This window comes from Amia ocellicauda, chromosome 13, assembly GCF_036373705.1.
Source record: "Amia ocellicauda isolate fAmiCal2 chromosome 13, fAmiCal2.hap1, whole genome shotgun sequence".
Taxonomy (NCBI): Eukaryota; Metazoa; Chordata; class Actinopteri; order Amiiformes; family Amiidae; genus Amia; species Amia ocellicauda.
The window spans coordinates 3795216-3808494 of NC_089862.1; the positions used below are offsets into that span (position 1 = coordinate 3795216).

A 13279-nucleotide genomic window follows, 5' to 3' on the forward strand; every position below is an offset into this window, starting at 1 on the left:
TAGGGACATGTTCGTACAGCCAGTTTTAAATAGAAAACCAGTGTTAATAAAATAAACCGGAGCAGAAAAAGATCTTACTATACAATTTCAAGATTCAAGGCATCTTTATTTTATATTAAAAAATATATATAATGGAAACAAAGCTATGTTAGTAAAACATATTTAAACATGGAAATCATGGACACAAGATTTTAATCAAATTCTGAATTGCTACAGAAAATACACAAGTGTACAATATTATAGTCAACCGTTTATGCTTGCTTCTGTGGAGTAAAGGTGCCAGGAGCCCTGAAACCCTAGCCCCAGAATCACTCTGTTTGACCTGTGCCTTTTTTCAACAGCTTTAAAAAATTAAAGAATCTATTCAATATTCTGCACAGTTATAAACACATGGCCATGGACAGTGTTTTTCTGACTTTTTGTGGGATATCTCTATGCTAGCCATGTCTGTTGCATTTTCAATACATTTCCTACAAACAGTTTTGTTTTTAAACACACACTAGAGTTGCTAAGGACTAGTATTCTGTTTAATATTTCAACATGGTGGAAACAATTCTCTGTCTTTCTACAAATTCCAAAGAAATTGGACATTGTTTCATAATTTGCCTCTAAGGTCTAGTAGCTCCAAAGCCATTCACACCAAGCTAAGCTGCAGTCTGTAGTTCATTTCCTGTAGACAGGCCACCTCAAGGGTATGACCCGACATGAATTCCTACCTTCTTTCTTTTTCACAAACACACAGCTTGGGTTCTCTAGATAGCAACATAGCATATGTGGGACATTCAAGTAAATAAATACAATAAAATAAAAACCTAGGTATCCTATATAAAGCCTGCACATGTGGACACAGTTATGAAATATAGAGTTACACATTTGATATTTTGCAGACTTTGTCTGTGTTAACTGGTTCATTCTTAAGTAATTAAATACAAAGGTAAAACTCAAATGAAAAAGCCCTGACAGAAGCAGTGTATGCAAAACCAGTTCCATATAAACAAGAAACTAAACTGAATCCAAATAACTAATTTAAAGCTGCTTTCACACAAAGCCTTTGAAACAGAAGACACACTAGACTACAAGCACAGAGACAAGTATCAGTGCAAGAATAACCACCTGAAGGACTCTTTACCACCCAACATGGAGATAGACATTTACACTAGTCAGCTCCACTTTCATAAATCTGAAACTTGTCTGTGAAGACAGTTTCATTCACAAACTGAAAAAAGTGACAACAACTAAAAAACATTTATATTGGAGAATTACACATAAAATAGACATATGCACAACGACATTGTGCCAGGAAATAGAAGACCTGCAGACAATTTCTGTTCAAACTGGCAGTACCAGATTACATTTAAATAATTACCATAAACCTTTCAAATCTGGCTTAAGATGCATTACCCAAAGTAGCTAAATGGTGCTTGACTTAATCTTAATGGCCAGTTTTAATTACATACAATAGGCGGTAATCATTCCGGTAGACTCAGATTAGGAAAGGCATAACAGGAAAGGTTGTTTTTTGCCACTGGGTATCAGTTTCTAGTCATATCACTCCTCTTCAATGTACCTCTAAGGCTAGGCGTGGGTAGTGGGAAACTTTCACAACCATTTGCAATAAGTCTTCCAGGGGTGTAGGGCCTATCTAAAGCTTGTTGTCCTATGGGCAACACAACAAGAATGTTAATACTATATAGGCTTCAATACTCACAACCTCAAATCCTACAGGTAAATAATAAACAACATACATACACCTATCAGCCATAACATTATGACCACCTGTCTAATATCGTGTAGGTCCCCCTTTTGCCGCCAAAACAGCCCTGACCCGTCGAGGCATGGACTCCACTAGACCTCTGAAGGTCTGCTGTGGTTACTGGCACCAAGACGTTAGCAGCAGATCCTTTCAGTCCTGTAAGTTGTGAGGTGGGGCCTCCATGGATCGGACTTGTTTGGCCAGCACATCCCACAGATGCTCGATTGGACTGAGATCTGGGGAATTTGGAGGCCAAGTCAACACCTTCACCTGATTCATCAGATTAGGCCACCTTCTTCCATTGCTCTGTGGTCCAGTTCTGATGCTCACGTGCCCATTGTAGGCGCTTTTGGCAGTGGACAGGGGTCAGCATGGGCACCCTGACTGGTCTGCGGCTACGTAGCCCCATAAGCAACAAACTGCGATGCACTGTGTGTTCTGACACCTTTCTATCAGAATCAGCATTAACTTTTTCAGCAATTTGAGCTACAGTAGCTCGTCTCTTGGATCGGACCACACGGGCCAGCCTTCGCTCCCCACATGCATCAATGAGCCTTGGCCGCCATGACCCTGTCGCAGGTTCACCGCTTTTCCTTCCTTGGACCACTTTTGATAGGTACTGACTAGGGCTGAGCGATATGGCCAAAAATGTTATCACGATTAAAAAATTAATCTCAGTCGATGTCGATAATTATCACGATAAATGTCAAATCATTATTTCTTTCAAGTTTAAAAAGGCAGATTTTTGCTCCTGAGTGAAAGTTGAAGAAACCAGACGGTTAATTGTGGTTTTAAACTATTCTTTATGGTCAGAACATGACAAACACTTGCCAAACAGTGGATCATTTCACAAATCTGAGGTAGAACATTCAAAACAATTATAATGCACATAAAAATATGCATGAGTAAAATTCCTCAACAAAATAAATATCTGCATTCTGATGTATAACAGCCCCTCGGAGACAATCAGCATGAAGGCGAACATGATTTAGTTAACGTGTGTTAAATGAATAAATAAATAAATCCAGCAGATCTGGCATTCCCTCTAAAATATTAAGGACTGGGGAGTTGCTAGACTTCAGGTTTTAGGTGGGCTACAGCCCTGAATGTTTTATGAATATCCCCTGATCTCAAGTTATTTTTGCCGACAGTGTTTTCTCCGGGTAGAGCGGGGGGCTGACTGGTGTTTTCTCTCACACATTCACACATATTACGTTCTTTTTTTCGAGATATTAAAATTAATTAAGCAAATATGGCTGCGATGCCGCTGGACTGGTTTATAAATGATTCCGTAAACACCATGACTGAGACGTGCACACTTTAGTTAAATTAAACCTGCTATATTGTAGCTGATGTTACTGTGTGATTAATCGTGAAATGTGTATTTTGTTTCAACTGTAACTTGCCCTGTTTAAGGATGTCTCCTAAGTAAATTAAAATAATACAGTCAAAAGTGTAGCTTGCAGTTACACATCTGTAGTAAGAGTAATAGGTTAAGGGAGTCAAGTTGTGCCGTTTAAAATACATATATACTAGCACATATCTTGATGATGATCGCAATAATAACAATAATACAAATAAATAGCAAATATTTTATTGTTGTACATGGAGATGTTTTCTTACAGTAACGTAATGCATGTCTGAATATAATGTTGTCTAAACACGTTTAGCTCTTCTTAATATCTCTTAATAGAAAAGTGTATTTATTACGTGGTCTCTAATCATGTAAAGCAGAAAGAATAAAATAGACACACAAGTCGTCACCACATCAGGCTCTATCGTTCGTAGTGTTGTTTTCGGTCTTTGTTTTTAAAACGAAACTAACCGAACCTACAATCTCTCTGCTCCTCCACAACAAATTCAATTCCGACACAGCCAGGTTTCACAGACAGCTCTGGGGCGCTGAGCCGGTGTGGAGGCACCAGTGTTTCAGTGGGTGCTCCTCTCCGCGGGCACAGTGTCACTCCTCCGCATGTTGCTGCTGCGTCACAGAGGGGAACTGGACTGCTGTACCCAATTATCGACATTATCTTTATATCGTTATCGAGATAAGTAATTACCGCGATAATTATTGTTATCGATGTATCGCCCCGCCCTAGTACTGACCACTGCAGACTGGGAACACCCAACAAGAGCTGCAGTTTTGGAGATGCTATGACCTAGTCGTCTAGCCATTACAATTTGGCCCTCGTCAAAGTCGCTCAGATCCTTACGCTTGCCTATTTTTCTTGCTTCTAACACATCAACTTTGAGGACAAAATGTTCAATTGCTGCCTAATATATCCCACCCACTGACAGGTGCCATGATAATCAGTGTTACTCACTTCACCTGTCAGTGGTCATAATGTTATGGCTGATTGGTGTAGAACATCATGCAATAAGTTTCCACTACATTTTATTTAAATGCAGCCCTCTAACCTAACCTGTCTAACCTGAAAACCAATATATCTTTTTAGATATATTTGAAGAATCAATTTATATTTTAAATGCATCATAGTTTATAGGTGTGAGTTAAAGACACTTCTACAAATAGTATAAACTAGTACATCATGAAAGGCCATAAACCTTAACTTATACAACAAAATGTCAAAATTGAGAAATGTTCTAAATGCTCAATCAGCTTAAATGCCTAATAATAATAATTAATAAAGGTCAAGACTTTATCTAAATTCAAGATCCTCTTCCAAAATAAACCTTTACAGATAACTTTTTTTTTTTTTTTTTTTAAAGGAACAATTTTACAGAAAAGGCTCTTTTAGCAAACTGATTTAGAAGTTGGGATGAGGGGGATTCACCTTCAACAGTGAATGTTAGGCTTAGCACTGGTTAGAAGACTGTTCTTACACTTTCAAAGAGACTAAATTATGCATGTATGGCTTGGAGAAAATGTTGACACTCAGACACACCGTATTTTCCTTCATGCAAGTTTACATTATTTCCTATGGGTTTTGCCAAGACGCCTTCACTATACTTGCCAATGGTCAGGGAATTCAAGCTTCATGAAATCAGGTTCTTCGTATATGTTTCACACACACAACACACATTTGTGCAGCTCTATGCCACAAACAAATGTGACGAATCGAAACGAAAGGAAGCCAGAACGGTACCTGTCTTCGTTCCCGACGTGACAACACGTTCCCGTTCAGAATCCTCCATAGCATGCGGCCGGCGATGATGGTGTCGATCCAGAGCAGACGAAAGCCATGGTAGTAGTGCTTGATCTCATCCACGACCTTCTGGGCCAGGGACTTCCTCACCGGCTCCAGGTCCACTGTGGGGCTGTATACCGGGCCCCCTTCCTCCAGCTTTTTGTTTTTGTCCTTTAAACTTTTCAAGGACTTCTCCACCTTGGAGTCGTCATACAGCCGGCTGCTACAGTGCCACCACCGTACAGGTACATGTTGGGGTCTCACCAGCACCCCTGCAGCCCCCAGGGGAGCAGCGCCCACCAGGCCGCAGTACAGTCTCGGTGCCCCTGGGACATAGCTGTGCTGGCCACTGCTGTGCACTGTGTGTGAGGGTGTGCTGAACGACACTGGAGTCACACTGCTGCCGCTGAACACCACATTCCTGAAAGAGAGACAGAGACACACTTTAGTTAGAGGCTGCAACGATTCTCTTATATTATCAATTTTCCTGTAAAGCCAATAAACTGCTGGATTGAGGTTATAGAAGAGTAAAGAAAATAACACACTAATATAAGCAGAGATGTGGAATATTTTGCAATGTTGCTTGTTATTAACTAAAGTATAATAAAAACATTATAACACGGTATATGTACAACTTCCACAACAGATTTATTTTTTAACTGATAGTATGCAGACTCAAGCAGCGTGCAGATTATCAGCAAAAGTGAAAGAGGGTGGAGGGAGGTGAGACCAGAATGGTCAAAATATATGATATGATAAACAAAAATATATTGCTTTAGCCTTTCTTCAGTATCAAAGCTGAAAACAGTAAAAACAAACCACAGGTAATAAAACAGAAGTATGTGGTCATTCTAGTGTTTTCATATGTACATAGCAGTTAACAGTTAACAGGATAACAATTTTCACACATTAAATTCAAACATTGACCTGGCCGACAAAAATATCTTTACTGAAGAACTTAGGGGATCAATGTTATGCAAACAGCATGTGCAATTGCTGTATACTGGACTGCAGGACCATGCTCCACTGTAGCTTCGTAAACAGTTAATTGGATATGATCAAGAGCAATTATTCAGGTAAAGACTTCATAGAAACCCAAGATCACAATGCAGGGACCGAGAGATATCCATTTATCATCTGCCAAACCTCCTAAAAGTCACAAGTGGTCAGCATTAATTAAAAATATTACATACAAAAATACATCCAGAGTCACTTTTCATTTTTATAGCAATTATCCCACCTTTGGCTTTTCAGTCTCAGAGCTGTGCAGTTGAAACATGGGATTTCCTTCAATGTCCCTGCACAAACAAAGAGAGAGAAAATATAATATACCACACCATAACTGAGAACAGGGGGGGAAATACATTCATAAAAAAGGTGAAATGACTCAATCCACACAAGGTTTTGATAAATAATAATGTACTGCCTTTTTGTTTGTATTTCACACAACAGACAGAGATACACGCAATGTCAAACAACAGACGTGTGCACATTAGCTAATTACCCAGACACCTGCTTCAGTGACGTTGGAGACAGAGGATATGATGTTCTTGTCAGCACAGCTTTCCTGATGGGCTGCATGAACTCAGATAAACCCTATAAGCCATGCACCATGCTTAGGCAACTGTTCACACAGGGCAGCCTGGGCACAATATACACAGTTCACTTGTTCTATACTTCCAGAGACTTTCTGGGACATCGGCTGAATTGTATGAAAACATTGAATCACTATTCATAAGTCTTTATGTAGGTTATATTTATTGTTCTTAATCAGTTCTCTTCACTTTGTAGTTTTTGCAAAGTAGTAAAACATACGATTTTGTCTACATCACTGTTCCAATGTTCATGTTCATTCATTTTAATCTGACACCTTAAAACAATTATATATTCATAAAACAGGTTTAAAAGTAATCTGCAACTCTGTATTTTATCCTTTACTTGAAATGAATTTCTATATGACTCTAGCCATGAACTGGTTCAGATAGGTGTCCATTTAGGTAAATAAGGAACAGAATCAAAAATAAAAGTGACCCTGGCATTCATTCATTTCTGGAGGCACAGCCAAACAACCAATATGAGAATAGAAAAACATAAGATATATCAAGTGTGACAGTATGTTCCATCAGAATACTAGCAAGTGATCTTTGGCATGCTTTAGATTTCACATTAATGTAGTCCATGATATTTGACAAGAGAGGCACCCATTGTTTTCCATTCATCTAAGGCATTTCTCCATTTGGCAATGTTAAAAAACCAATTTTAACTGAGTAACTGTAGTTCAGTTACACTATTGAATGTATTTATTTATTTATTGAAAATCAAAAGGTCACAGTGAACAGCGGTGTAGCCACTACATACACTTAACAAACTTTTTCATGAATATGACCGTAATGTTCTCTCAGCTTGTTATATTTGAATGGACTATGACAAAGTGCTTTTGTAAGGTGTTGTACACTGCAATTTAATTTTAAAATCCGTCTTATTTTATGTCTCTGAAATGTATTACCCAAAAATCTGTCGTCTTTTCCCAACTGTGGACAAATTAAATCACCAGTAAATTAATAATATAGGACTTTTCATTATTATTTTAGTTTCAGTTTAGAGCTGCCAAAAACAGACTTCAAAGGCTGCAGGGAGGTTAGGAACATCTGCTGCTCTGACAAAATGCAATCAGTAAGCTCCTCAATTTCCTTCATTGAATACTAACAATGGAAGCAATTGGCCTAATTTAGGTATGTAATCCTTAAACAGCCACAAAACAATGGAGTAGCACTGATATTAATAAAGGAAGTAAATATTTTCTTCATGACCTTAAGAGTCTTTAAATGAATTATGAACCAAGAGTCTACTATAAATTGTATAATATAATATTGTGGCATTATGCCATAATGAGATATAAACCATCATGTAAAATTAGTTTTAGGTAACTTCAGGTTTTGGTGAGGGAGCAAAATGGCTGCAATTTAAAAAATAAAAAAGTTTGACATTATATATTTTTTCTATTGAAATTCATTTCTGATTAAGGAGTGAATCTGTGCCCTTGGTGTTTAAGTAGGGTACTTATTGTAACACCATGAATATTTTGCATCGGGTTTCAAGACACTGAATGAGCAAGAAAGACCAAACAGTCCCTTCTTATGTAATGGAATATCTAATTCACAATTAGGACAGTGAAAATACTAACTAGCATAAAGTCAGATACGATGTCTTCCCACTGCACAACATCCACTCATATTTATGCAATACATCCAATCTGTAAAAATACAATGATGATGTGTGGTGTGTGTAACCCATGAGGCAAAGCTCTGTAGATCTAGTTGCTTGGCAGAGCAGACCCTAGTCTAATCCTACAATACTTACATCTGCATCAATAAATAAATCAGAGAACTAGGCTTATTCTATTTTCAGGCTCTGGCATCTTTGAGAAAAACAAATGCTTCCCTCCAAAGTATTAACAATGTCCTGATTATTAATAAAGTTATTCTTTGTAATGGAGAAAATGCATATTTAAAATGTATTGTCTCGTTTTCAGCATTTTGTTTTGCTTTTCTCAACAATCTCTCATTTCTGCTGGTAGGCCTAAATACTGCCTAAATTTCCCTTTTCTACCTAGCACTACAATGATGTTGCAAGTAAATACACAAATATTGTTGTATAATGGGTTAGAATTGAAACATTTTTAAAAGCCTTTTGCAATAAACGCTAGCCTAATTCAGTAGAATTTTACTGTAGATACATGTTAGGTCTACAGTTTAATACTCAAGGACAAGCAGTTCAATTAAAGTGTCAACATATATTTGCTCCTAAACAGACTCAACCAAAGACTGTACTATATCGATGTCAGTGAGCATCATATGTGTGTTTTGTTAAATCACTTTATTTTACATACTTTAAAAACACAATTCTGATAAACAAAGTACGATAATGAATGTGTCTGGAAGATAAAGGTTGTTTAGAAACACATGTAGCACTTGTACAATGTGGATGAGACATTACAAAACACAGTGCCAAAAAAGTCAATGCTTTAGATTGTTTCTAGAAGCTCAGCCTTGCATCAGGCTAACACGTGTCTGTGTGCCTATACGTTTTTAGTGAATGCACCGCTGCTTAGCAATGACGGGACATTGTTTACAGATCTTTCCATGGCGATAGAAAGGGCAATGCAATGAACCTTGACATGGTAAATCACAAGTTAACACTCTCCACTTCATCTTAATGCGAAAACACATACAATTATGAAAATCAATAGGCTATACTACTACAAAATATTGTAGACACACCTACACGTTACTTCATAATAAATACAAAATAAAACGTTCCGGAACACCTTCACTTCTCAGAAACATATTATGTGCCGATAGAATTGCTTATCAACACTTTAAAAAAAACGTAAAGCTTGCATTTTTCCCAGAATCCAATACATAACAATAAGACAGATACCGGTCTACAGTACAAAGTGCGTTTAGTGTAAGTAGTGTAAGGTATTAACAATGAATACCAAAAACGTATTTCAATCAGCTTATATAGGCTATTGTTAAAAAAAAAAGCTTCGAAAATGCGCATTTTGTTTATTGGTGTTATCATATTGTTAATTAATTAGATCTACTGACAGTTTGATTCTTAGCAGGAAGCAGAAAACGAGAGCGGCGAAGGTCAAGACATGACATTTCAAATCCAAACTCAAAGGTAGTGGCGTATACCTGGCCTTCTTCGTCGACAGTAATTTGTGCATTGACAGTATACAATAAATAATATAAATAAATAAATACATGTTTTACTGTACCTTTTTGGTTTTCCCTGCTTAATGATCTTGATGTTTTCATCAATGGTAACCTGGATCTTGTAAACAGGATTAATGCCATTCTGTTTATGTCAGGGTTTAATAAATACAATTAAAACAAATATATTGTTATTTATTTGAAATGAGCAACACTCTGGAGTTCTTGTCCCATGTCCTTTCTTTTTGGTGACTGTATCCCAAAAGCCCTCCTGTCTTTGCTTCCGTCTTCCTCTGAAGCCTGCAGTCCTACCAACTGTGGCCGTCCAAACCCGTTACATCTGCGCGTCATGTAAACATGTCGCCATTTTACCATCCTTTCCTATTCGCTGAAATCTGGGTGAGTTAAAAGGTGAGGTCTTGACCTGCTCTGTGAGTGGTTACGACTAATGTCAATTACATGCTATACAGGAAGTTGCCGTGAGAGTAAGGGAGTGAGTAACAGAAGACATTGTGGCTCTTAACACGACTCAGGGCCGTAAACAAAATTTAGTTTATTAGGAGCCAAAATGGCGAAAAAGCACCTGCAGTTTCTTTACGTGCCCCAGTGGTGGGCGAACCACTCAGAGCTTCATAAACAGTTCCATTTTGAATCAGCCCTGTATAAAATGTAGCACTGAAATTAAGAAACAGTGTTATGAAATAATAACAAACGAATTGATAAAAAGACAGAATGTATTGCTACGGGCTAGTGGTTATGTTTTTTTTTCTTTATTAAGCTCTACATACGGCGACAAAATAAAAGTATTTTATTTCAAACATTAAATGAAACCACGTGGAATGAACCGCGTGGTTTTGATCATTTGTGTTGCATCCTCCCACCTTACGTGTTATCGTACTAAGACTTTGGTTTCATGTAACTGGATGTTAAGCATTTGTTAAAAAAAATTAATAAATAAATCTCCCTACCCATTACAAGAAAAAATAGACACCTGGATATGTTTAGGTACCTGGTCTTTCTGTTAAAAAAATAAAATACACAATAATTATACATAATTTGTAATCATGATCACAATGATCTAGTCTTTTTTTTAATTATTGTGTCTAGTGCAGCAGAGCCAGGCTATTTAAATTACTAACAAAAACAGTTCAAAATATCGGTATGTGATTAGAAATGCAGAGGTTAGCGTAAGTGTATGAGAGTGATCTAGTTAGTTGTCTGGTGGACCATATTCATGAAACATTGCATTTAAAAAAAAATGAAAAACAAACACTCAGTGGTAGAAAATAATTATATAGGCTATGAAAACAATGAATGTACTTTTTAACTTAAATTAGAAAAAAATTGCATGTGACACTTTCCTACATATTTGGGTTTTATCAATATGGCCTTGTTAGAAAGAACCAGAAGAATGCAAATAAACGCTTACATGTAGTTGTAACAATTATACCCAATGTCAGAAAAATACATTTGTTTTTTGGTCCAGTTTGGTTTAATTCAAAAACACTTCAGTGAGAAAATGTAATGTTCATCAGAATATGACCAGTTTATGAATATAGTACATTAATGGTACTATTGTACAAGTAGGCCTACATTAAATACAAGTAGAAGTTTAAGGTTATTAATGAAAGCACAACTTGAATTCCTTATTTCTATTGTTAGTACCTTAAGGATCCAAATTATTTGACAGGCCATTTATCATATGATAATCTCCACCATAGAAGGAATAACCAGTAAGTATACACAGTATATTAAAAAAATATCTATCTTTATTCATGTTTTCCGCTGGTAACAAGAATAAATATTTTTGATTTGTTACAAGGCAAACTTTCTTTTTGTGTTCTGAGCCTGCAGTTTCACCAGCACAGACCTATAGGCCGCTATATGGAGAGGGTGTTTGTATTTTGTACACTAGAGTAATTAATCTGACACTAGCATTTCCATTAGTTGTTTTTTCATTGTATGAATCATCAAGTATTATTGTGTGTGTGTATGTGTATAATATGCTTGAAATTACAAATGGTACTGAAAGGCTTTAACCAATTGTATTGTGTATATCTACTGCCATACAGGAGTCATGATGACAGGCTATAAGGTCATTAAAAGTACCTGATTGTGGGTTTGCAATCTAGAGGTCTAGACTTAGATGTCTTATACCATTTCTGTAAACAACCTATTTACTGATTATTATAACACTTTGTAGTAATTCCAGAGGTTTCCACAATGTATTATTTAATTTATCCTTGGGTGACTGGCAGTTTTTCTGTTTGTCTCCATGATGTTGGAACCCAAGAATTGCCAATGATCCTGAGGCTAAATTATTTTACTGTCTGTTCTAATACATATAAAATAGTTTCAGCTGAATAGAACTCACATTTTTAAGAACACCTTCTCCTGTATTATTGTATCATAAAGTTAACACCCTGGAGCCCATGCTGTTTCCAATCTGAACTGTAAGATTATGATGGATTCACTTCTGTTAGCTTCCTTGAGAACACCTTATGAAAAGCAATGACTGTGAATTTGAACAGAGCACAGCAGGAGTGACATGGGAGTGATTTGGAATCTTTAACTAAGTGTTGCATGCTAATTTGACTAATTTAACACTTTATATGGAGTAATCAGTGCTTTTAATTATACAAAACAACTAAAGGCCTTGGTTTAAATGGTTTAAAACTGCATTGATCAAAACATTCCCAAGTTACTATTACAAATGTGTTTTAAAATAACAGCAGACCTTGTGCCTAAGGACTGTGTATCAACTACGACCACATTAGGCACAAATAAAAGCCTGTGGTATACAGCACAGTTATTGTTATTATTTTAAATTATAGATAACTTTTAGTTTTCATATTAAACTATTAAACTAAATCTCTAAAAAGTATAGAGATCCACTATGTACAGATGAAATACATGCTTTCATGGTACATATTTAAAAATGAGTTTCAGAGTGAGTCCCCAAATTAATATGCATGCACAAATTGAATATATAATTTGGTGTTATCATATGAAGAAATACCATTATGCATCCACAGCTATACAAAACCTTTACAGAAAAACCTACAAATACAGAAAACTAACAAAACCCATGTATTTCAAGTGGATATGCCCATTCTAATTGACTGATGCCTCCAAGTTTTTCATGGTTTGAGAAAGACAATCCTCCAGTACTGCAGCGATATAACATATCTTCCTAATTCACTGGTCAGTTGCTCCCAAAGGTGTTTTATGCCTTATGGAATTCAATGACCCTGTTTATCTTTAGTCTCTGTGCTACACTGGTGGTTGACAACGTAAATACTGGAAATACACAACATTAGTTACTAATAATGTTTTTGTAACGGTACACTTAATACAAAAACAATCCTACGCAGCACATACACTGGTACAATTCGTTATCTATGACTTTAATGGAAATACAGTGTGTATAGTGCCTACATAAAACTGTATTCTGCAGTTATAACTACGTCACCATATACTCCCGAATGTATGGAGTTATTTTCGAGTATGACCATTTCTCTCTTTTCACGACACAAAATGTTCCTATGGCGTGAGCATTAGATGTCAGGCTCGCAGTGACATGGAAGCCCTGCTCGGCGCTCCAGCTCCATTTATCTCGGCTTGGCCAAGCGCGCCGAGCCCCGGCTTGCAGTTTCTTC

General features: G+C 36.8%; 1 protein-coding gene across 2 annotated transcripts in view; it reads right to left on the minus strand.

Annotated features, from left to right (window-relative positions):
• letm1 (leucine zipper-EF-hand containing transmembrane protein 1) overlaps positions 1-9981 on the minus strand; it is a 32286-nt gene extending 22305 nt beyond the window's left edge. Inside the window, exons 1-3 of one of the 2 annotated variants that reach the window (XM_066719728.1) lie at positions 9686-9981; positions 6143-6200; positions 4861-5323 (exon numbers count right to left, since the gene is read on the minus strand). In XM_066719728.1, coding sequence (XP_066575825.1) covers positions 4861-5323; positions 6143-6200; positions 9686-9764 — 600 coding nt within the window. In that variant the 5' untranslated portion in view covers positions 9765-9981. The remainder of the gene's footprint in view (positions 1-4860; positions 5324-6142; positions 6201-9685) is intronic. The other variant, XM_066719729.1, reaches the window with a different exon arrangement.
• Positions 9982-13279: the final 3298 nt, after the last annotated feature.